Source organism: Antechinus flavipes, chromosome 1 (genome assembly GCF_016432865.1).
Source record: "Antechinus flavipes isolate AdamAnt ecotype Samford, QLD, Australia chromosome 1, AdamAnt_v2, whole genome shotgun sequence".
Lineage (NCBI taxonomy): Eukaryota > Metazoa > Chordata > Mammalia > Dasyuromorphia > Dasyuridae > Antechinus > Antechinus flavipes.
The window spans coordinates 640,521,850-640,546,664 of NC_067398.1; the positions used below are offsets into that span (position 1 = coordinate 640,521,850).

The 24,815-nt window shown below is 35.9% G+C and overlaps 1 protein-coding gene across 1 annotated transcript in view; it reads left to right on the forward strand.

Annotated features, from left to right (window-relative positions):
• The first annotated feature begins 384 nt into the window (after nucleotides 1-384).
• DENND3 (DENN domain containing 3) overlaps nucleotides 385-24,815 on the forward strand; it is a 126,273-nt gene continuing 101,842 nt past the window's right edge. The window contains 1 exon segment of the mRNA XM_051971156.1: nucleotides 385-563. Coding sequence (XP_051827116.1) covers nucleotides 456-563 — 108 coding nt within the window. The 5' untranslated portion in view covers nucleotides 385-455.

The following is a 24,815-nucleotide window of genomic DNA, read 5'->3' on the forward strand; positions in this document are numbered from 1 at the left end:
GAAATCAGAAGGCTGTGGAGTGGGGTGGACCTGGGTTCAAGTCCTACTTCTGGAGCCCTAAATGACTTATATCCCCCTGGACTTTTTCCTCTTCTGTAAAATGATGATGAGCTTGGACTGATAGCCTCTGAGGTCTCCTCCGGCCCAGCCACATGGACCCCGGGAAAGGGAAGAGGGCGGGGTGGAAGGATCCCTCAGCGTGTACCCCCCCATATCCTGGAGCCCCGCGCTCCCCCATCTTGGGATGGAGGACCGCTTCGGTGTCTTGGGGGCTAGGGCGCATGCGCGTCTCTCCTCCTCCCCCTCCGCACCCGCCCTCTTCCTCGTCCTCCAGCCCCGCCCCTTCCCTCGGGCTCGCGCATCTTGGTCCAGCTGGGCGCGGGCGCGGGCTGGTCTGGGTCAAGGTGGCCGGAGCTGCCCGTGCTCAGCTCGCGGTCCGCCCGCCTTCCTCAGCCATGGCGGACCCGGGCTCTGGGCAGCCTCACCTGTTGCTGCCGCCGGGGCTGCTGGAGCTTTGCGCGCTGTTGGGGGCCTCCCAGGAGAGCCTCCGCGACGTGGAGCAGGTGAGCTGGGATCGATGCGCTGGAGAAATGCGGCACCCCTTCCCCCCTCTCTCCCCACCGCGCGCACCTCGTCCCATTTACTGACGAGAAGACCGAGGCTGTCTCTAGAAATGTCCAGAATGGCATCTCGAAGTATCTCAAGATCACACAATGGAGTGTGAGCTGAAAATTCACCTCTCTTAACTCCCTGTCTAGGACTTTATGTGATACTTTGTTTCTTTCTATTTTCAGTGATACTTTGTTTCCTTCTCTTCATTCATTATTCCTATTTGTGGTCAAAGTTATCCTTGGTGCAACGGCTACAACCCTTTCAAAGCTTTATTTTTCCTGATGCTCCTCTTTCACTCACCTCACTCCTCCTCGGATACCTTTCTTCTCCCACCCATCCCCCAAGCTCCCCGGATGCCTTCTCTGTTCTAGGACTTGTTTATTTTCCCATTGTATGAGCCCTACGGGCTGGAACAGTGACCTCGAACCTAGTGTGGATGTGTTAGATAAAGTCACCTCTAAGGTGATCTCAGCTCTAACAGTCGCTGCGGCCTCTGTGTGTGGGACTGATCTCGTGAGGATGCGTCCCGACTTGGGGAATCTATTAGTTGTGGTTCGCCCCGTGAAATTCTGTAGGATCCCCCTCTTCCTTGAAGTTTCTCCTTCTCACCCTAGCCAGAAATGTTCTTTTCCACTTGGGAGTCTCCCTATGTTTTTGAAAACTACTTTCTGTTTTGTCTTAGAGTCCCAGTAAAGATAACTGTCTTTTCCCCTTTATCTCCCCTGTTGAAGATACTTTTGGATTGCCTGCCTTTTCTTTGTATTGCTTAAAGATTCTATTCATTTAATGGGTTTTTATTTTGCGTATTTTTACTGATTTCTTTATGATTAGGGAGCTAGGGTCGTGGAACTTCCTTTGACTTGCAATCTTTGCAACTTTTTTTAGTTTAGTTTTGTGTCTGAGAGGTGCCTGGGGTTAGGAGAGGATTGGTGACTTGTCATATTTTTATAGGTATACCGTGAACCCTGGTCTGTCTTCCTGACCACCAGCTCTCTATCCAGTAGAGTGCTACCTCCAAAAAAAAGAGTTACATGTGTTTAATAAATAAATATTGAATTTGAGCTCCTTCTTGGATCTTTTCTTCTTGACTACTCCCAGAGTCCATGGACTATAAATTTACATTAGCAATTGCACCACTAGATCAAGTCATTCATTAGCCTCTGCCAGCTGGGGAGTTATGGAATAAGAAATGATCATTGAGCATAGAATGTGCAAATAACGTGCTTTTTTTTTTTTTTTTGATGAAGATTAGGAAACATGTAAGGATCATGTGAATGACAGAGGGGGTGGGAAAAAGGGAAGAGTTGCTGCTCAGGTCGAAGTTAATTCTGAGGTTGGTGTAGTTATGAGAAAATCAAGAATAGGGACAAATAGATCTGTGTCTACTTTACAATTCCCTCATCTGTCATATGACTGAGTTGGATTTGGTGGATTAACTTTCCAGACTTTACATTCTGGGACTCCATTCCCCATAATTATGAGAGCTACTAGTAAACTGGTAATCCTTCAGACCTGTACTCTCTTCCTGACCCTGACACTAAAGTACTTGTGTAACCTTGGGAAGACACTTGACCACTAAAGCTTGGGCTTTCTTATCTGCAAATTGAGGTTATTGGATAAGATAATCACTAAAGTCTCTGTTAACTCTAGCATTCTGTGATTCAATGAACAAATGATCTTTTTTTTTTTTTTAAACTCTTTTCCATGAATGGCCTTACATAGTAGGAGTTGGAATCACCTGCATCATTTAGCCAACGGGATTCTGTAACTAGAATGCCTTTAATATAACATTATCTGAGGGGCACTGAGAGAGTTCTGGGTTCAAATTTCAACTTTGTTATATGCTGGGACAAATCCTTTAACTCCTAGTAAAGCTCTCTGAATTACAAAGAAAGTATCACTTAAATTGGGGTAGAAACTTCTTACAAGCTGTTGAAGTCTCTGGTCTAACTTGATCCTCAACAGACCCTCAGGATAGTAATCACTTGCTTTTGGCTTTGCTACTTCCTAAATTCATTTACACCTTTCCCTTACTCTCCCCAGAAATATTCCTGTGAAAGCTATCTGTTATACTTTATTACTTTGTAGTAGTAGAGAGAATAAGACAGATTCAAGAATCCCTATTTTCAAATCCTACCTCCCAATGTTCCTAGTGTATCATACTTAAATTTTCTTAATTTCTCTTAAGCCTCAAATGATCTCATCTGCAAATTAGGCATAATAATAACAACTATATTTACCTAAAGGCCTGTTGTGAGGCACAAGATAACTTTGTAAAACACTTTGCAAACTTCAAAGCACTGTGGAAAATTCATTGTTATCATTATTATTATCTTATTTATCATCACATCCCAATTAAATTGTAAGCTCATTTAAGTAGATTTAATACTTCTTTTTGATTTTGTAGAATTTATTGTAGCATCTTGTTTAAACTTCAGTTAGTTTTTGTTGTTGTTCAATCCTTTCTGACTCTTAATGAGTCAGATGACCCCAAATGGGGTTTTCTTGGCAACTTATCCAGTTCATTTTACAAATGAAGAAACAGGCTAATAGGGTTAAGTGACTTGCCCAGATCACACAGCTGTTAAATCTCTGAAGCTAGATTTGAACTCTGGAAGGTAATCCTCCAGATTCCAAGCCTAGTGCTATATCTACTAAACCATGTAACCCCCCAGAACTCATCAATTAAGATGAGATCATCGAAGCCCAAGTTTATTTTATTGGTGGGGAAGCTGAGGCCCAAGTAGGTTAAATGAGCTTTTCCCCTAAGAACTGAAACTCAGTGATTCCAGCTTAGTTCCAATTGGACAAGGAGTCCCCTGAAATGGTTGCATTATTTGAATTTACATTACATATTTCCATCGAGATGGAATCAATTACCATGCTTAATATAATATACATACATTACAGTGGCTAGAGCACTAGGCCTGAAATCTGGGAGACCTGAGTTTACATCTGGTCTCAGATATTCAAATAGCTGTGTGATCCTGGGTGTTTCATTTAACTTATGTTTGCCTCAGTTTCATTATTTGTCAAATGAGCATAATTATAGCACCTACTTTTCAGGGATTTTTGGAGGATACATTGAGATAAGATTTATAGAATACATATAGATTACTCTTTGGGACCCCCTTTTGAGTTTGTTTGGTTTTTTTTTTTTTTTTGGCAAAGCTACTGTAGTGGTTTGTCATTGCCTTCTCCAGCTCATTTTAGAGATGAGGAAACTGAGGCAAGCAGGCTTAAATGACTTGCCCAGAGTTACACAGTTAGTACATATCTAAAGGCTAGATTTGAACTCAGGTCCCTCCAATTTTGTGGTAAACACTCAATCCACTGAGATATTATATAAATATCAAGTATTTTGTTGTTATTATTTATTTATTAAAATAGTATAAATTCGAATACACACAGCTACTCTAGGGGATTCATTGTCTGCATTAATAGGAACCTAGATGCTCCCTGTAGGACTTTGGACAAGTCATTAATATCTCAAAATTCCTTAATGCTCAGGGATTATCATCTGTGGGGAATTATTATACAAACAAACATTAATATATCATCCCATAGTTAATTACTTTTGTTGTTGTTCATCATTCATGAAAAGGACCAATAGCATCACAAAAGTGATATCTTGATTTGAGAGTGGATTAAATTTATGTGTAGAAGAGCTGTGCAAAGTCATCAGCCTCACTCCTCCAGAGTTATTGAAGTTCAATGGCAAGACAAAAATGAAGACTGGCATTGGCTCTACATGCAGTGGGTATGCTTGACCTTTCTAAATTAAGGTCTTTCCCAGATTTCATTTCGTCTGAGAATTACTTTTGTTGAGTCAGATTTAAGATCCAGGACATCTAATCCTGGTTGTCCAATGCTTTAGGGACTAAAGTAAGCTGGTTTTCTCAATTATGATGGCAACCCCCATTTCTCCAAATTGTACCTGCTCTTATTACTGTCGAGAAAATGGCACTATTTCTATGGAAGCTATAGAAATTCAGCCCCTTTTTCTAATTCCATGCTGTCTTCCTTTGTTATCTTTTCTCTGTAAATTTTTAGAGTTTTTGATAATTTGATTCTCTTCTTGCCAGTGTTATTCACAAAGCTGGGTATATTGCTGTTTTTCCTTAGTAGGTAAGTGGCATGAGAATAGTAACAATATTTTTGGTGCATTAGTTATATTCAGTCCTGACTCTCCTACTGAATTTTTATAGCTTGTCATTTAACTTATGGTTTAATTTAATCATCTGTAAATTATTATGATTTTTAACAGGCTGTAAATTGAAAATGAATGCTTTAGTCAGTTAATAAGTATCTATTAAATTCCTTCTATGTATCAGGAACTTGTGTTAAGTACTGGAGATACAAAGAAAAGCACAAGTTTGGTCCCTGCTCATAGTATAATGATTATAGGGTAATAACTAATTTTTATGGCATTTTAGAATTAGGAAGCATAGTAGATAGAATCATAGTCCTGGAGTCAAGAAGATAAAAGTTCAAATCCAGCCTCAGACACTTAATGATCCTATGCAAAGCAGACCTTTTTGCCTCAGTTTCCTCAAGTGTAAAATGGGTATAATTATAATACCTACTTGTCAGAATTGTTATGAGGATCAAGTGACAGGAAATATCTGTAAGATGCTTAGCATATATTAGGTCCTTAACAAATTTTTATTCCTTCCTTCTCATTTTTATCCAGAACAACCTGTATAGTAGGACAATATTATTGTCCCTACTTTATGGATCAAGACCAGTGAAGTCACAGTACTAACACAGATCAGGGAGGAATTCCAGCAGATCCCCTGACTTCAAATACAGCACAATTTCCATATTACAACATTGTAATTGAAATGAATGAATTTGAAATTAGTGTTTTCATATTGGTATCTCATTTTTTCTATTTCTAATTATATCTTAGTGGGAAAAAAAGTTTTCTATTAAAAAAAACTCTCTCTTCTGTTTCTTTCTTTTTAAAAAAAAACCCAGAATAGAAATACTTCCTTTGCCCTTTTCTTCCCCGCCCCAATCCCAGCTTTGTGTTGTCTCACTTCCTCAAACATGCCAAAATGGCATCTTTCCTATGCTTTGTGTTTTGGAATAGGAAATGATCTACTTTCAATGACTGTACGTCTTGCTGATTAGAAAGTTTTTGCTTTTTAGATGGTTATAACTTGTCTACTTAGTTGCTTTGGATTGAGGCATCATTTCTAGAGAGCAGGATGAATCAGTTTAAAATGTTTAAGTGATGCATTTAACAAAATGAAACCAACTGTGAAGCCTTAGAAAAATCCCTTTTATTTTTTTCTACATTGTTAAGGGGAAAAGGAAACAGAAATAGACAAGCAATGGGAAAAAGGCAGTGGGTGGGCAACCACTTGCTTTTGAAGTCCCCAAAAGTGGCATTGTTCATGAAATATTTCATTTAGTTTTGTTTTTATAGTATCGTTAACCAGGGTCACTAAATCATTTCCATTTGTTTTGGTGGCTTTCTCATAATTCTTCATGACATCATGGGCAAGCCTTTCAACTTGATTTCAGTGTAGAGCTGAAGCCTACTAGACTTGAAATAACAACAATTCTGGTATACCCTTTCGACATTATTTTGGGTATAACTATATCTAAATTAGAGGCAGTTATATGACTAAGTGAATGTGAGCTGGGCCTGAAGACAGGAAGGTCAGAGATCAAATGCAGTCTTAGTCAATTAGCTATGTGACCCTGGGCAAGACATTTAACTTTTCTGTGCCAATGTTTCCACATTTATACAATGGATATGATGATAATAATAATAATACCTCACAGATAAGGATCAAATGAGATAATTTTATAAAGCATTTTGTAAACCTCTAAAAAACTGTACGAATGGGAGAGCTAGGTGGCTCAGTGGATAGAGTAGCAGCCATGAAGTCAGGAGAACCTGAATTCAAATTTGGTATCAGACAATTAACACTTCCTAGCTGTGTGAGCTTAGGCAAGTCACTTAATCCTATTTGCCTAGAATTGGCTTAAAGGAAAAAATATTAGACATATTTGATTTATGGAGAAACTTCTCCCACCTCATTGAAAAGTGGGAGGGGAAAAGTGAAAAGGGAAGGAGTAAGCAAAGTGGAAGGGAATACAGAAATTGTGAGGAAAAGAAGTAAGAAAGGGGGAAAGAACTCTAAGGTGGGGGGAGGGATTCTAAAAGGGAGGTCAATGAGAAGCAAGTGGTGCTCACGAGTTTAATACTGGGAAGGAGGGTAAGAGGGAAGGAAAGGAGAAAAACATAAGCGGTTAACAAGATGGCAAGTAATATAGAATTAGTAATTTTAACCATAAATATGAATGGGGTAAACTCCCCCATAAAAAGGAAGCGGATAGCAGATTGGATTAAAAGCCAGAATCCTACAATATGTTGTTTATAGGAAATACACTTGAAGCAGGGCAATACAGACAGAATAAAGGTAAAAGGCTGGAGCAGAATCTACTATGCTTCAGGTGAAGTCAAAAAAGCAGAGGTAGCCATCCTTATCTCAGATCAAGCAAAAACAAAAAATGATCTAATTAAAAGAGATAAGGAAGGGCACTATATCTTGCTAAAGGGTGGCATAGATAATGAAACAATATCAATATTAAACATCTGCACCAAGTGGTGTAGCATCTAAATTCTTAAAAGAGAAATTAAGAGATCTGCAAGAAGAAATAGACAGCAAAACTATAGTAGTGGGCAATCTCAACCTTGCACTCTCAGAATTAGATAAATCAAACCACAAAAGAAATAAGAAAGAAGTCAAAGAATAAATAGAATACTAGAAAAGTTAGGTATGATAGATCTTTGGAGAAAACTAAATGGAGACAGAAAGGAGTACATTTTCTTCTCAGCAGTTCATGGAACCTATTCAAAAACTGACCATATATTAGGACATAAAAACCTCAAATTCAAATGCAGAAAGGCAGAAATAGTAAATGCATCCTTTTCAGATCAGGATGCAATGAAAATTACATTCAATAAAAAGCCAGGGGAAAATAGACCAAAAATAATTGGAAACTAAATAATCTCATACTAAAGAATGATTGTGTGAAACAACAAATCATAGACATAATTAATAACTTCACCCAAGAAAATGACAATAATGAGATATCATACCAAAATGTGTGGGATGCAGCCACAGCGGTAATAAGGGGAAATTTTATATCTCTAGAGGCCTACTTGCATAAAATAAAGAAAGAGAAGGTTAATGAATTGGGCTTGCAACTAAAAATGCTAGAAAAGGAATGAATTAAAAACTCCCAGTCAAACACTAAATTTGAAATTCTAAAAACAAAAGAAGAGATTAATAAAATTGAAAATTAAAAAAAAAAACTATTGAATTAATTAATAAAACTAAGAGTTGGGTCTATGAAAAAACCAACAAGATAGATAAACTCTTAGTAAATCTAATTTAAAAAAGGAAAGAAGAAAATCAAATTGTTAGTCTTAAAAATGAAAAGGGAGAACTTTCCACTAATGAAGAGGAAACTAGAGCAATAATTAGGAGTTACTTTGCCCAACTTTAAGCAAATACATTTGATAAGTTAAATGAAATGGAAGAATACTTTCAAAAATACAGCTTGCCCAGATTAACAGAAGAAGTAGTAAATTGGTTAAACAGTCCCATCTTAGAAAAAGAAATAGAAAAAAAAAAAAGAAATAGAATAAATTATTAATCAACTCCCTAAGAAAAAATGTCCAGGACCAGATGGATTTACATGTGAATTCTACCAAACATTTAAGAACAATTAACTCCAATGCTATATAAACTATTTCAAAAAATAGAGATTGAAGGAGTCCTACCAAATTCCTTTTATGACATGGTGCTGATAGCTAAACCAGGTAGTTTGAAAACAGGGAAAATTATAGACCAATCTCCCTAATCAATATTGATGCTAAAATCTTAAATAAAATATTAGCAAGAAGATTACAGAAAATCATCCCCAGGATAATATACTATGATCAAGTAGGATTTATATCAAGAATGCAGGGCTGGTTCAATATTAGGAAAACTATTAGCATAATTGATTATATCAATTGACAAACCAAATTAACAAAAACCATATGATTATAATAGATGTGGAAAAAAGCATTTGACAAAATTCAACATCCATTTCTAATAAAAACACTTGAGCATATAGGAATAAATAGACTTTCCACTAATGAAGAGGAAACTAGAGCAATAATTAGGAGTTACTTTGCCCAACTTTAAGCGAATACATTTGATAAGTTAAATGAAATGGAAGAATACTTTCAAAAATACAGCTTGCCCAGATTAACAGAAGAAGTAGTAAATTGGTTAAACAGTCCCATCTTAGAAAAAGAAATAGAATAAACTATTAATCAACTCCCTAAGAAAAAATGTCCAGGACCAGATGGATTTACATGTAAATTTGTTATATATTTAATTAAGCATATATTTAAAACCATCAGTAAGCATCATATGTAATGGGGATAAATTGGAATCATTCCCACTAAGATCAGGAGTGAAACAAGGTTGCCCACTATCACCATTATTATTCTTTTTTTTTTTTTAATTTTTTATTTAATAATTACATTATATTGACACTCGTTTCTGTTCCGATTTTTTCCCCCTCCCTCCCTCCACCCCCTCCCCTAGATGGCAAGCAGTCCTTTATATGTTGGATATGTTGCAGTATATCCTAGATACAATATATGTTTGCAGAACCGAACAGTTCTCTTGTTGCGTAGGGAGAATTGGATTCAGAAGGTATAAATAATCCGGGAAGAAAAACAAAAATGCAGATAGTTTACATTCGTTTCCCAGTGTTCTTTCTTTGGGTGTAGCTGCTTTTGTTCGTCATTTATCAATTGAAACTCAGGTCTCTTTGTCAAAGAAATCCACTTCCATCAAAATATGTCCTCATACAATATCGTTGTCGAAGTGTATAATGATCTCCTGGTTCTGCTCATTTCACTTAGCATCAGTTCATGTAAGTCTCGCCAGTCCTCTCTGTATTCATCCTGCTGGTCATTTCTTAAAAACAATAATATTCCATAACATTCATATACCACAATTTACCCAGCCATTCTCCAATTGATGGGCATCCATTCATTTTCCAGTTTCTAGCCACTACAAACAGGGCTGCTACAAACAACCATTATTATTCAATATTGTATTAGAAATGGTAGCTTCTGCAATAAGAGTTGAGAAAGAGATTAAAGGAATTAGAGTAGGTAATGAGGAAACCAAATTATCACTCTTTGCAGATGATATGATGGTATAATTAGAGAACCCCAGAGAGTCTATTAAAAGGCTATTAGAAATAATCCACAACTTTAGTAAAGTTGCAGGATACAAAATAAACTCTAAAAAAATCCTCAGCTTTTTTATACTTCATCAACAAAATCCAACAGAAGAGATACAAAGAGAAATTCCACTCAAAATAACTGTTGATAGCATAAAATATTTGGGAATCTATCTACCAAAGGAAAATCAGGAGTTATATGAGCAAAATTACAAAATACTGTCTATACAAATAAAGTCAGATTTAAATAATTGGAAAATATTAAGTGCTCTAAGATAGGCCGAGTGAATATAATAAAGATGACAATATTACCTAGACTAATCTATTTATTTAATGTTATACCAATCAGACTCCCAAGAAACTATTTTAATGGCCTAGAAAAAACAACAAAATTCATATGGAAGAACAAAAGATCAAGAATTTCAAGGGAACTAATGAAAAAAAAAAAACAAAACCCAAATGAAGGCCGCCTCGCTGTACCTGATCTATAACTATATTATAAAGCAACGGTCACCAAAACCATTTGGTATCAGCTAAGAAATAGATTAGTTGATCAGTGGAATAAGTTAAGTTTATAGGACAAAATAGTCAATAACTATAGCAATCTAGTGTTTGACAAACCCAAAAATCCCAACTTTGGGGATAAGAATTCACTATTTGACAAAAACTGCTGGGAAAACTGGAAATTAGTATGGCAAAAACTAGGCATGGACCCATACTTACCACTGTATACCAAGATAAGATCAAAATGGTCCATTATTTAGGCATAAAGAATGAGATTATAAATAAATTAGAGGAATATAGGATAGTTTACTTCTCACACTTGTGGAGGAAGAAGGAATTTGTGACCAAAGAACTAGAGATCATTATTGATCAGAAAAATTTTTGATTACATCAAATTAAAAAGCCTTTGTACAAACAAAACTATGCAAACAAGATTAGAAGGGAAGCAATAAACTGGGAAAATATTTTTACAGTTAAAGGTTCTGATAAAGGCTTCATTTCCAAAATAGATAGCGAATTGCCTCTAATTTATAAGAAATCAAGCCATTCTCCAGTTGACAAATGGTCAAAGGATATGAACAGACAATTTTCAGATGATGAAATTGAAACTATTTCCACTCATATGAAAGGGTGTTCCAAATCACTATTGATCAGAGAAATGCAAATTAAGACAACTCTGAGATACCACTACACACCTGTCAGATTGGCTAAGATGACAGGAAAAAATAATGGTGAATGTTGGAGGAGATGTGGGAAAACTGGGACACTGATGCATTGTTGGTGGAGTTGTGAATGAATCCAACCATTCTGGAGAGCAATCTGGAATTATGCCCAAAAAGTTATCAAACTGTGCATACTCTTTGATCCAGCAGTGTTACTACTGGGCTTATATCCCAAAGAGATACTAAAGAAGGGAAAGGGACCTGTATGTGCCAACATGTTTGTGGCAGCCCTTTTTGTAATGTCTAGAAATTGGAAAATGAATGGATGCCCATCAATTGGAGAATGGTTGGGTAAATTGTTTTATATGAATGTTATGGAATATTATTGTTCTGTAAGAAATGACCAGCAGGATGAATACAGAGAGGCTTGGAGAGACTTACATGAACTGATGCTGAGTGAAATGAGCAGAACCAGGAGATCATTGTACACTTCAACAACAATACTGTATTCTGATGGAAGTGGTTATCTTAGACAAAGAGAAGATCCAATTCAGTTCCAATTGATCAATGAAGGGTAGAATCAACTACACCCAGAGAAGGAACACAGGGAAACGAATGTGGACTGCTTGCATTTTTGTTTTTCTTCCCAAGCTATTTTTACCTTCTGATTCCAATTCTCCCTGGGCAACAAGAGAACTGTTCAGTTCTGCACACATATATTGTATCTAGGATATACTATAACATATTTAACATGTATAAGACTGCCTGCCATCTAGGGGAGGGGGTGGAGGGAGGGAAGGGAAAAGTTGGAACAGAAGTGAGTGCAAGGGATAATGTAAAAAATTACCCATGCATATGTTCTGCTAATAAAAAGCCATAATTAAAAAAAAAATCCTGTTTGCCTCAGCTGAAAAAGGAATTAGAGAAGAAAATGGCAAACCACTGCAAATTACTCCAGCTCTTTGTCAAGAAAACTCCAAATGGGTTCATAAAGAGTTGAATTTGGCTGAAATGATTGAAAAACAACTCATTAGAATGTTAGCTACTTGAGAAGCTGGTGATTGAGACAAAGAGAGTAAAGAAAGGATAAGATATGACCAGAAGAACTTCTGACTTAGTGATAAAAAAAAATGATATGAGAGATGAGATCAGGATTATAGTGTCCAGGTCAGTAGAGCTCTTTTACTCTCTCTTGATTAAACTGCATTTAGAGTATACTGTGCTAACTGCTAAGAATCCCACTTTAAGAAGCAAAGTGGAATATTGGAAGGAGAATAGAATAGTTAAAAATGGGAAAGTGTCATTTAGAGTTTTTGAAGGGATTGGAGATCCTAATGTTTCAGGAAAATCAGACTTCCTCTCCCACCTTGTACACCATCTCCCTTCACACACTGAGGGAGACAGCTTAGGACCCCTAAACCCAAGAGCCTTGGTAATAGCAGTGCTTTTGGGACAGTGCGTTTAACTATCATCCTGGAAAACAACTGGAGGTGGTGCCAGCAGCCTGGCAAGTTCTTCTATGAGTCCTATAGCCACAGCTACTGAAGACCCAGAAAAGAAAATTTTTGCCAAGAGAGTTCTTGGTACTGTCAAAAAGTTCTTCATCAGAAATATCGTTAAAGAAAAGCCAAGATCATCTGTTTTGCTGCTGTATCCTAAGGGTCACAAGACTTTTACATATGACTTACAGCTGAATCCTTCCACATCTGATCTCTCCCCCTATTAGAATGTGTGAGCAGCTAGATGGTGCAGTGGATAAAGTACCTGATCTGGGAGTCAGGAAGTCCTGAGTGCAACTCACTATGACCCTGGGCAAGTCACTTAATCCTATTTGCCTCAATTCTTCAAAGTGAACTAGAGAAGGAAATGGCAAATCACTCCAGTATTTTTTGCCAAGAAAACTCCAAACGGAGTCACAAAGAGTCACACATGACTGAAAAATTACTAAACAGCAATCGATGTGAAATTGAAAGTAGGAACAATGTCCTTTTGCCATTTGTATCCCTACTACTCAGCATCGTGTTTTGTGTATTTTGTAAATGCTTTGCTCATCGTTAGCTTGGTGAAGGGAAAACTTGGCCTTAAGATAGTTCTCTTTCATTTACTTATTCTCTTTTGAACTAGGGATTAGTTGTTTTTCTGCTCCAGAGGAGAGAATTAGGAATAATAGTGGCTGGCATTCATATAGTGTTTTATGATTTGCAAAATGGTTTTCATATATTCTGATTTGTTTCTCACACCCATCATGTAATAGATGCTATTATTATCTTACTTTTGAAGATGAGGAGAGTGAGGCTGAGAAAAGTTAAGAAAATTGTCTAGGATTACTCAGTAAATTTCTGAAGCCCTGAAATCCAAGGTTTCCTGAGTCTTAAGTCCTGTTTTCTATCCACCATACCACTTTGTTGCCTGGAATGATAGAAATGATTTGTGGCCTGAATAGTAGAAGTTCCAAAGCCCCAGCTTTCTGAATAGATTAAGGGCAATTTCTGGACAGAGTTGAAGTCTTATTGAATCCTGGAACCAAGCCTTGTAGATAAATTCATGAAAATTTCTTAGACAATATGAGATTCCTGGAGAATTTGGCAACTTTCTAAGAGGAGAAAGGGAAGTTCCTGGGCAGCACTACCCTATTGGGGAGAAGATAATTGTACCTGTGCTGCCAAAAGTGGAAGAACAGCAAGGGACTGAGTCATGATACAAGGGAACAAAAGACAAGTACTTTTATTGTTGTTGTTCAGTCATTCAGTTTTGTTTAACTTTTTGTGACCCCCACAGCTTACCAAGCCTTCTGTCTCCTACTATCTCCTAAAATCTCCAACTCCGTGTTTATTGCTTCCATGACACTATCTATCCAAATCATTCTCTATTGTTCTCTATTCCTTTTGCCTTCAATCTTTCTCAATATGAGAGGCTTTTTCATTGAGTCCTGTCTTCTCATTATGTGGCCAAAGTATTTAAGCTTCATATTCAATATTTAACTTCCCAATGAGTTGTCTGAATTAATTTCTTCAGTTATTGATTTTATCTCCTTGATGTCCAAGAACTCTAGAATCTTCTCTAGCACCATGATTCAAAAGCATTAATTCTGTGACACTTCACTTTCCTTATAGTCATACATTGACTGATGGAATATATTGGTACTGGAAAAACCATGGCTTTGATTATAAAGTATTACAGAAACAAGGTAGGCAAGGTGATGTACCTAACCAGATTGGCCATAGCTTTCCTTCCAAGGAACAAGCATCCTTTAATTTCATGGCTGACTTTCAATTTCAGTGACTGCATTCACTGTCTGCAGTGATCTTTGAGCTTAAGAATTTAAAATCTGACGCTGTCTTTATTTGGGACCAATTGCCATGATCTTAGTTCTTTTAATGTTGAAATTCTGGCCAGCTTTTACATTCTCCTCTTTTATACCAAAGGGCTTCTTAGTTCTTCATTTTCTGACATCACAGTAGTATCATCTGTATATCTGAGATTGTTGATATTTCTCTTGGAAACTTTAGTTTTAGCTTTTGATTTATCTAGCCTGGCATTTAGCATGATTTACTCCCCATGTAAGTTAAATAAATAAGGTGACAACATCTAGCCTTCTTGAACTTCTTTTCCAATCTCAAAACATGTTTTTCCATGTTGCTTCTTGACCCTCATACAGTTCTTCATGAGACAAGTAAGATAATCTGGTACTCCTATCTCTTTGAGGACTTAACCACATTTCATGGTGATCCACACAGCCAAAGCTTTTAATATAGTCAATAAGGGCAGAATTTTTTGTCTTCTGGAAGTCCCTTGCTTCCTCCATAATGCAGGAAATGTTATTAATTTAATCTCCAGATCCTTTACCAGCCTGCTCTTTATATATTGCTGAAGCCTAGCTTGCAGAATCTTAAGTATAACCTTACTAGAATTTGGAAGTAATGTAATTGTTGGGTAATTTGAATATTCCTTAGCATTGCCCTTTAGGATTGGAATATAAACTAATCTTTCCCAACCTAGTAGCCACTGTTGAATTTTCAAAATTTGTTGGCACATTGATAGCATCATCTTTTAGGATCGATTTTAAGTAGCTCAGTCACTATTCCATCACCTTCACTAGTCTTAATGTTAGTTAGGGTTCCTCAGGTCCCCTTGACTTCATTCTCTAAGATGTCTGACTCTAGATCAATAACCACAACATTGTAGTTATCAGTGATATTAATTTAAGATCTTTCTTATATTCTTGCCACTTGTTAATCTCATCAAATTCTGTTAAGTCCCTACCATTTTTATCATTTATCATGCCCATTTTTCCATGAAATGTTTCTTTTATATCTCTAACTTTCTTAGAACTCTTGTCTTTCCCATTTTATTGTTTTCTTTTATTTATATGCATTGGTCATTTTAAAAACCCTACTTATCTCTCCTACTTGTTCTCTGTAATTCTGCTTTCATTTAGATATATCCTTCTCTTTACCTTTCCTTCTTTCCTCAGCTATTTGTAAAGCCTCATCAGACAGCCATTTTGCTTTCTTGCTCTTCTTTATCTTTGGAATATTTTTGTTGCTGCATTTTGTACAATACTGCAGACCTCTCTTGTTTTTTCAGGCACTCTTATCTATCATATCCCATCCCTAAAATTTAGTTATCACTTCTATTTCATATAGATAAGGGATATTATTTAGATCATACTTATATAGTCTGATGATTTCCTCTGTAATGGGTCTTCACATAACTGATCAATTTTTACCTATATTTGAACAAGTATTGTTCTGTTATTTCTGAAATTATACTTCTGTACTTCTTTTCTCATCCTTTTATTGACTACAAGGGTCATTTCTTCTAAAAGTTCTTGCTCACAGTAGTATATGTAGTAGCACCTGAGTTAAATTCACCCATTCCTGTCCATTTAAAGTTCACTGACACCTAAGATGTCAAAGTTTAATCTTTCCATATCCAGCTTGAACATATCCAGGTTTTCTTGGTTTATAGATCTGACATTCCAGGTTCCTAAGCAATATTTATCTTTATAACATCTATCTTTCCTTTCATCACCAGACAGATCCTCAGAAAAGCTTCTTTTTAGTTTTGGCCCAGACAGTTTATTAGTACTGGAGCTACTTGTAGTTGTCTTATGCTCTTCTCCAGTAATATATCAGATATATATCAGTCACATTTTTTTATATCTTTTAAAAATACTCATTTTAATACTGTTCAAGAGGTTTTCTTGGCAAAGATACTACAGTGGTTTGCTATTTCCTTCTCTGGTGGATCACCTTTTGTCAGAAGTGATACTGAGTCTGGAGAACTATAGAGATCCCTAGGGAAACTCACTAGTTAAGTAAATATTGCCTACATTTTCTATGAATTGATTTAAAAAAAAAGTTGTCCTGTGTCTGATATGCATTGTGAATGTTTGCATGGGAGGTAGAGACTCTTATCCACATCTCTGAATACCTATATTCAATGGGAATACACTGAAATTTCTCAGAAGAAGCTGTAAGTGGGGTAAAAACAAGCCAAAGAGATAAAATTTTGATGGGGAAGTGAATATCTTCAAAACTGAATCTTGTCTTGAGTCACACAACAGTTTTTTAAAGAATTGCGCTCCCTGATTCTAGAGGTATTTAATTAGAGATTCTAACTTCTTTTCCCCTTCTATACTATTATTTCTGTTACTCTTTTAATCATTTATGCTTGAAACATTCCTTGTATTCCTTGACACAGTGAAATATATCTTTCTTATAATTATTTTTCCTTCAGTTTCCATTCTTTATCTCCCTAATCCAAGCCCATATCACCTCTCTTCTGGATAATTTCTTTAGCTCAGCAGGGTATCTTATCTCTCTGATTCATTGGAGACATTGCTGCCATATTTGACAAAGTCTCTCATGCTATCCTTGGGATCAAAATGGAGAAATATGACCTAAATCATGGTACAGTTAGGTGGATTCAGAACTGCTTGAGTTCTCTACCCAAAGAGTAATTAATATCAATGTCAACTTGGAGGAAGATCTTTAGTGTTATGTCCCAGGGCTGTCCTTGGCCATGGGCTGTTCCTTTTCTTTTCTTTTTTTTTAAATTGATGACTTAGATGAAGACAGAAATGGCAAAGTCAGCAAAGTTACTTAAATAAAAGGAGAGGGGGAAGCATGATTAAACAACAAGGATTTGTGGATTACAAACTCAATTTGCATGAACAGTGCTTATTATACAGTACTAATTTGACCAGGTACTGAAAGGAAATATATTTTCATATTAGTCATATTTTTAAAAGAAAATGAAAAATTGTATGCTTTGATCAACATTCAGACTTCATTGCTTCTTTCTGTGGACATGGATGATATTTTTTCATCATGAATCCTTTGGATCATTGTATTGCTGAGATTACCTAAATCACTGATGGTTGATCTTCACACAATATTTCTTTTACTATGTACAGTGTTCTCTTGGTTCTCCTCACTTCAGTTTGCCTCAGTTCATTTCTTTTCAAGTCTTTCTGAAAGCAAAAGGAGGGAAAATCTCATGGAAGAAATCTTGTTCCACTTGGCTCTAATAAGAACAACTAGGAATGTTGGATAAAAGTTGCAGAGGAGCAGATTTAAGCTTGATTTACAGAAAAATTTCTCAAATGATTGGAGTCACAAAATTAGAAAATTCAAGTTGGAAGAGACCTCTTTTATTTTCTAAATGAAGAAATAAATTGAGAAAGAGAAGTTAAGTGATCACATAGATAATAAATAGCAGAGCAAGACAGATCTCAGACTTCAGCTTGATCATTCTTTCCTCTGTAACTAGAACTATCCAATAGAGAGTGAATAAATTTTCAAATAAAAACTGAATGACTAACCAACCCACTAGTTGAAGTTGTTTTAGAAGGGATTTTTTTTTTTCATTTATAGGTTGGACTTGTTGGTCTAGGAGGGACCTTCCAGCTCTTGAATTATGATTCTATTAGTCCTTAATTTTACAAATAAATTCCAGTGAACTATTTATAGAGTCCCTACAGTGTGCAAGGCATTTTTTGATTCATAGAACTGATCTTGTCACTTTATTATTCAAAAGTTTTCAACAACATTTTTGTCTACATGTTTGTAAACTTTCCTACTTTACAAATCATATTCCTCTGGGAGTTAGGTAATACAAATGTTATGCTTAAACAGTTGGTTTTTGGTCTTATATTTTATTTTGATATTTTATTGTAATTGTGTACAATTTGATTGTCATGGTTTAGGTACTGTCTCTGTTAAATACATTAAGACCCCTTTATATAGTTTCTAAGAATTGCTTCTGTTGAAGAATTCGTTATTCTGCAACAAACCATGTGACAGTTCTTTCTAAATTTAGACTGGGCACTTAATTTGGACCTGAAACTTTCTGACTTGTTAAGAACTGCTAGAATTCATCTATGCTAGAACTCCCTACCATCATAAAGTATTGGCTTAGTATGTCCTACCACTCGCTTATTACCTGTAAGGAAATCAAAACAGAGAAAGATATATTGCTTTTGTTCAATGTCACTTCGTAAGTAATAAGAAGAAGGCTAAAATTGATACTTTTCCCCTCTGACTGTTTTTTTTTTTTTACTGTTTTCTAAGATCTAAATTCTAAGTTCTTTAGCTTGGCTTAGATCTTAAGTCTATGTGTGTGGGCAGCGGAAGTGGGGCAGGAAAGAGTGGGGATAGATCCAGTAGTTTCATTGATATTGAGAACTAGGGATAGAGCTAATTGCAAGGCCACACTTTTTCTGCAACTTACAGTCTTAGACACTCATATGGTTTCCAGATTTAAAAATTACAAGGATCCTTTGATATTCATAAAAATTATTGAGCACTCCAAAAAGCTTTTATTCATGTGAGATATCCAGGAGGATGCTAGTAACTGTTTAATAACTGACTTTCTTTTGGGGGAGGGAGAAAGGTACTTAAGACCTATTTTTTTTTTTGTTTTTTTAAATAAATCACTCAATTTTTAAAATGTTCACTTTTTAGGAATTTTGAGTTCTAAATTCTTTCCCTCCCTCCAGCCCTTCCCTTATCCATTGAGAAGACAAGACAAACAATGTGATATCAGTTATACATGTGAACTCATTCAAAACATGTTTCAGGACATTCTTTTAACTTTAACTGATGTGACTCACGTCAAGTCACTTAACTCCAAATGCCCCCATAAAAAAGTTTAATCTGCATTGTTGATATTTTCTGAAGTTTGATAAATCTAGATAATCAAGAAAAAAAATAAATCAAATCTGATTTGTTGTTTGCTATTTCTAAGCTATAGATAGCTTAGACCTAAATTTGGCCTAAAATTGGCTCTTCAGAGTCAGTACAATCTGGCTTCAACATGCTTCTGATTATATCTATTGATATTTATCATACTGGAAATTAAAACTAATATTTTAAAATATTTTATTAATTAAATTAAATTAACTAAATTGTACTAAACCATTTCATGTTAACATATGTTTTTCATAATGTGTTATCTATTTTTCTAAACAAAAAAAAATAGTGAGAAACATGGCATTTTAAAAACATCTTTGCAAATCTCTTTAATGCCTGGCTTAATAGAATGAATTGGATTTTCATATCTATTTCTGCATTCAGTTTATTGTTTTGAGTTGAAGTTATGAAGAAAATCTCACATTGGTTCAAAAGTTGGAAAAGGGAAGAATATTTTAATAGGCAAATAACATCTTAGTGTTTTTATAAAAGTAATTTTGACTTGGAGGACCTCTTGAAATGGTTTTGGGGAATCCTAAGAGTCCTTGGGAGTACTACTTGTCTGGAGTTTTGAGAAGTGAAGGATTTTCCCAGGGTCACACAATTGCTATGTGTCCAAAGTGGAACTTGAACCAACCTTATCTTATATTTCTGGCCTTCATGTATTCCACACCACTGCCAGACATGGAGATATTCCGTCCTTGTTTACACTCTAGATTTGATACTCCAGAATCCAGATTGGTTGCTGCATTGATGATAATTCTGGAGTCTTTAAGGATTGTCTCTCTTTACAATGTTGTTATTCTTGCCTCTTCATTATGAAGAGGTTGGTTGCCTTTATATTTATATTTTAAATTTCAGTAAACATGGAGAGATTATTTTGTGAGGTAAAAATTCATATAGAAATGTATAATTATAAGTATGAGAAGGGAAAGGAGAATTTTACAGTTAATTAGGTCAAGCTTTCTGATGAATAGGGTTGTTTCAGCCAGCAGTTAAAATGGATCACTTCCAAGAATGATGTATTGATGACCTTTCTTGGTTTCAGCCAACAATTAAAATGGATTGCTTCCAAGAATGATGTATTGATGACCTTTCTTAGTGACAGAAAAAAAAGACCAATTGGTCATTTCTTTCTGGAGGTGAAAGTATGAACTTTGATATTTTAAAATGCTTTTTTTAGAAGTAGAAAAGATTTCTTGACTAAATTTAAAGAATTCCATATAACAATAACCCTAATGGCATGAAAGCATAGTACATATATTGAACCACTAAGATATAAAGTAATTATTGTATTAATTTATTTGCTTAGAATAGTTTACTAGGCACTGCTTTTATAATGCAAAAATTTCCTAGAAATTTTAACTGCTTCATCTCTTTAACCCACTTACCTTCTTTCATAGGCAAATTTCTCTCACATTTTTTAATTCAATTTTTTTTTTTTTCAGTTTTGAATTCTTTCCTTCCTCTATTCCCTTCTCCTACCATGGAGAAAATAAGAAACACAAATGTGTTATTATTGTTCAATTGTTTTCAGTTATGTCTGAATCTTCATGATCCTAGTTGTAATTTTCTTGGCAAAGATATTGGAGTGCTTTGCTATTTCCTTTTCTAGCTCTTTTGCATATAAGGAAACTGAGGCAAATAGGATTAAGTGACCTATCCAAGGTCACACAGGTAGTTAGTCTGAGGCTGGATTTGAACACAAATCTTCCTTACTGCAGACCCTTACTGCTCTGTGCTCTATCCATTGTACCACAAAGCTGCGCCTAAGAAACACAAAACCTGTTACAAAAATGTTTAATCAAGCATAACGAATTCTTGCATCAGCCATCTCATTCTCATCTTAACATCCATCATCAGTCCTCTCAACAATTTTTGGCCTCCCCTAAATCTTCCTAATTGCCTGTTGTCTGCACTACAACAGATTGTCAGTGATATCTGTTCTTAATTTGGTAACTCATGCTTTTTCTCTGTGCTAAAAGGTTTCGAATACCATGCACTCTCATTGAAAAGTCTCTTAAAATTAGTCACCCTGTCAACAGCATTTCTTTAGTGTTTAGTATTAATCCATGAACTAGGAATTGTGAAGAGGGTTAGAAAGGGGAGAAGAGGTGAGATTTTATCTTGGTTGGGGGTTGTTTAATCAGTTAGTTGTATCCAATTCTTCATGACCCCACCTTGAGAGTGTCCTTGTATAACTTCTCCTGAATTCCAGTGTTGAAGCATTGCCTTGTGGGAGTACTTTTAAGCAAATATACGTTTAGTATTCAAAGAATGTGTCCAGCCCTTTGGAGTTGTGTACCCTGCAGTAGAGTTTGAATGCCTGGCAGTTCAGCTCGAGATAGGCTCTCCGTGTCTGGTGTCTTATTTGCAGGTGAACTTCAGAGTCTTCCTAAGACAATTAAAATGGAAGCAATTCAGTTTCCAGGCATGTTGTTAGTATTTTTTCCCAGATTTCATAAGTCTACAACAGTGAGGTCTGCACAACTTCTCTACCATATTTTCCTTCAGAGTCTTTCAAACATGGAGGTAAAGTGAAATGGGTAAAACCAAGAGAACATTGTACATGCCAACAAGATTATGTGATGATCAGTTCTGAGCAACATGGCTCATTTCAATAATGAGATGATTCAGGCCAGTTCCAATGGTAGTGATGGAGAGACCCATCTACAGCCAGAAAGGGGATTGTAGGGACTGAGTGTGGATCACAACACATATTTCACCATTTTTGTTGTTCTTTGCTTGTTTTTGGTTTTTTCTTTCTCATTTTCCCCTTTTTGATCTGTTGTGCGTGTATGTGTATTTGTGTATGTGTGTATGCGTGTAGCATGATAATTGTGGAAATATGTATAGAAGAATTGCACATGTTTAACATATATTGAATTACTTGCCATTTGAGGAAAGGAGTAGGGGGAAGGGAGGGAGAAAAATTTAGAATGCAAAGTTTTGCAAGAGTGAATGTTGAAAACTAGCTTCCTATTTATTTTGAAAAATAAAAAGCTAGGAGCAGCTAGATAGTACAATGGATAGAGTACCAGCCCTGAAGTCAGAAGATCCTGAGTTCAAATGTGGTCTCAGACACTTAACACTTCCTGGCTGTGTAACTATAGGGGTAAGTAACTTAACCCCAGTTGCCTCAGGAAAAAAAAAAGAGAGAGAGAAAGATAAAGCTATAATTTTAAAACACATACACAAAAAGCACTGAGCTAACTGTGGCAATATCTGTGGTAACCTTATCATTTATATAATCACTTGAAAGTATACTGCCAAAGTGATCAGCATTCAATATTTTTCCAAATGGTTCCATGTGTGGATGGTATGGTGTTGGCTGATAGAGAACCCGTGTTTTCTTGATGTTAATTGTAAGGCCAAAATTAGCTTAAGCAGTAGAGAATCAATTCATAATTTGCTGCATCCAGCCTCAGAAACTCCAGTGATCGCACAGTCATCTGCAAACAAAAATCATGCACCAACTCTTCTTCTACTTTAGTCTTGACTTGTAGCCTTTTCAAAGTTAAATAATTTACTGTCTGTGCAGCAGCCGACCTTGATGCCATTTTCATCCTCAATGAAGGTGTAATGTAATGTTCTCTTCTCTAATACATAATCATTCTCTGGGAGCAGATTTCTTGGGGAGCTTCTGGAGGCAGCCTTAGTTTCAGTTCAAAGTAATAATCACCTCAAATGCAGCCAGGAGTTAAAGTCCAATCCTTTATTGTCTCTTCCAAAATAGCCCAGTTAGCTTTCTTTGAGGCCTATCTCTCTCCTTGGTTCCAAGAGCTCCTGCTGCTAGTCCTTTGCCTCTTCCAGCTTCAGCCTCTCTTCTTCCGAATGTCCCCACCCAGGACAAAAGTGAAAGTTGGAATGAATCTATCTTGCCTCCTCTCATGGGCTCCTCCTCTAATTGACTCCTTCTCCAAGAGTGGAATTTTGGGAGCTGTGACTTGTAAATCTCCTCCACTGAATCCTAATTTGTGAATCTTCCTAAGTCTCTAGTGCTTGTGGGAGCTTTTATATGCTCTCTAAAGGTGTGAACTCTGATGTGTGAACTGATGTGTGAACTCTCTTAAAGGTGTGAATTCCCTTAGCACCTTGTTTCAAGTTCTGGCCCATAACATTGCACAACATCTCTGAAAAAATAATGCTTTTTTAAAAAAAGGCATAGGAACAAGCACACAGCCCTGTTTCACTCCACTTTTCCCAGTGCAAGAGCATCTTGCATTATCCAGAACCCATGCAACCATGTTATCACGAAACTGGTATAAACACTGCTGAACTTTACTGGGCAATCAAACAATCCAGAGTCATATGATTAGTAAGTGTCTGAGGCTAGATTTGAATCAATATGAGAACCATCATACTTCTTTGCAAAGATAGGAGGTCCATGGATATGGAATATTAAATACACACACACACACACACACACACACACACACACACACACACACACACACAAAGAGAGAAAGAGAGAGAGGTGCTATTTCTATGTATTGCTCAGTTTTGCCAATTTTTTTTCTTTTAGACCTTTTTTCCTTTAAAAATATTTTTCCTTTTTTCCCCAAATTTATTTTATTTGAAGAAGCAGAATAAGAAAAACAAAAGCAATACAAAACAAAATGAAACAAAAGAAAACATTATCATGTGCCCAGCAGAACATCTGGGTGGATTCAAGATATCAAATAACAAATATCAATTTTTTAAAGTATATATATATCAGAATATAGTTATATTTTATATTTATATGTCTCTTCTTTACTTCCTTGTAAATCATTCTTTTGTTCTCTGGTTTACACTTTTTTTTTTTACTTTCTTCTTTTTTCTCCCTTTCATACCCTCATCATCCCCAAGCAGGCAATAGTTAAAAAAGGATATATCTATGTATACATATGTAGATATATACATAGACACCACATTCTCCCTTTTATCCCCCCATTAAACTCAAGCAAGCTACAATTAAAAAAAGATATATTTAAGTATACATATGTAGATATATATTTATATACATACACTCACACACACACATACCCCACATCCCTGCTGACTCCTTAAATCCTGCTCCATAACTTAGCTTACTATTACTTAACCTACCACCCAGTGACCCCTTCCTTGTCTTCTTCCCTCATTCTTTGCTTTCCCATCCAGCTATCCCTTCCCCCCTTATTTCTTTATAGATTTTGAAGGGTGCTATACCCTATATGGGATATATGTAATGTTTTCTATTGAACCCATTCCTGATATGAGTAAATTTTCAGAACTAAGAGACCCCCTCTCCCCCAAAAGCCTTTGTGTCTATTCTTCCTGTGCACATCATTTGTTTACATGATTGTAACTTTTGTATTTACTTTGGCAGTTTCTTTTGATCTTACCCTATTGTTGATGTAAATCTCAAATATACATATATACAATGTATACAAAGTATACATTCCCATGTAAAGTTAAATTTTCTTTTAAGTTCGGGTTTGGTTGATAGAAAGTCCTAAAAATCTGCAAGTTTGTTGAATGTCTGTTTTTTGTCATTTAGAATTATAAGTAATTTTGTTGGATATGATATTTTTGGCTAGAG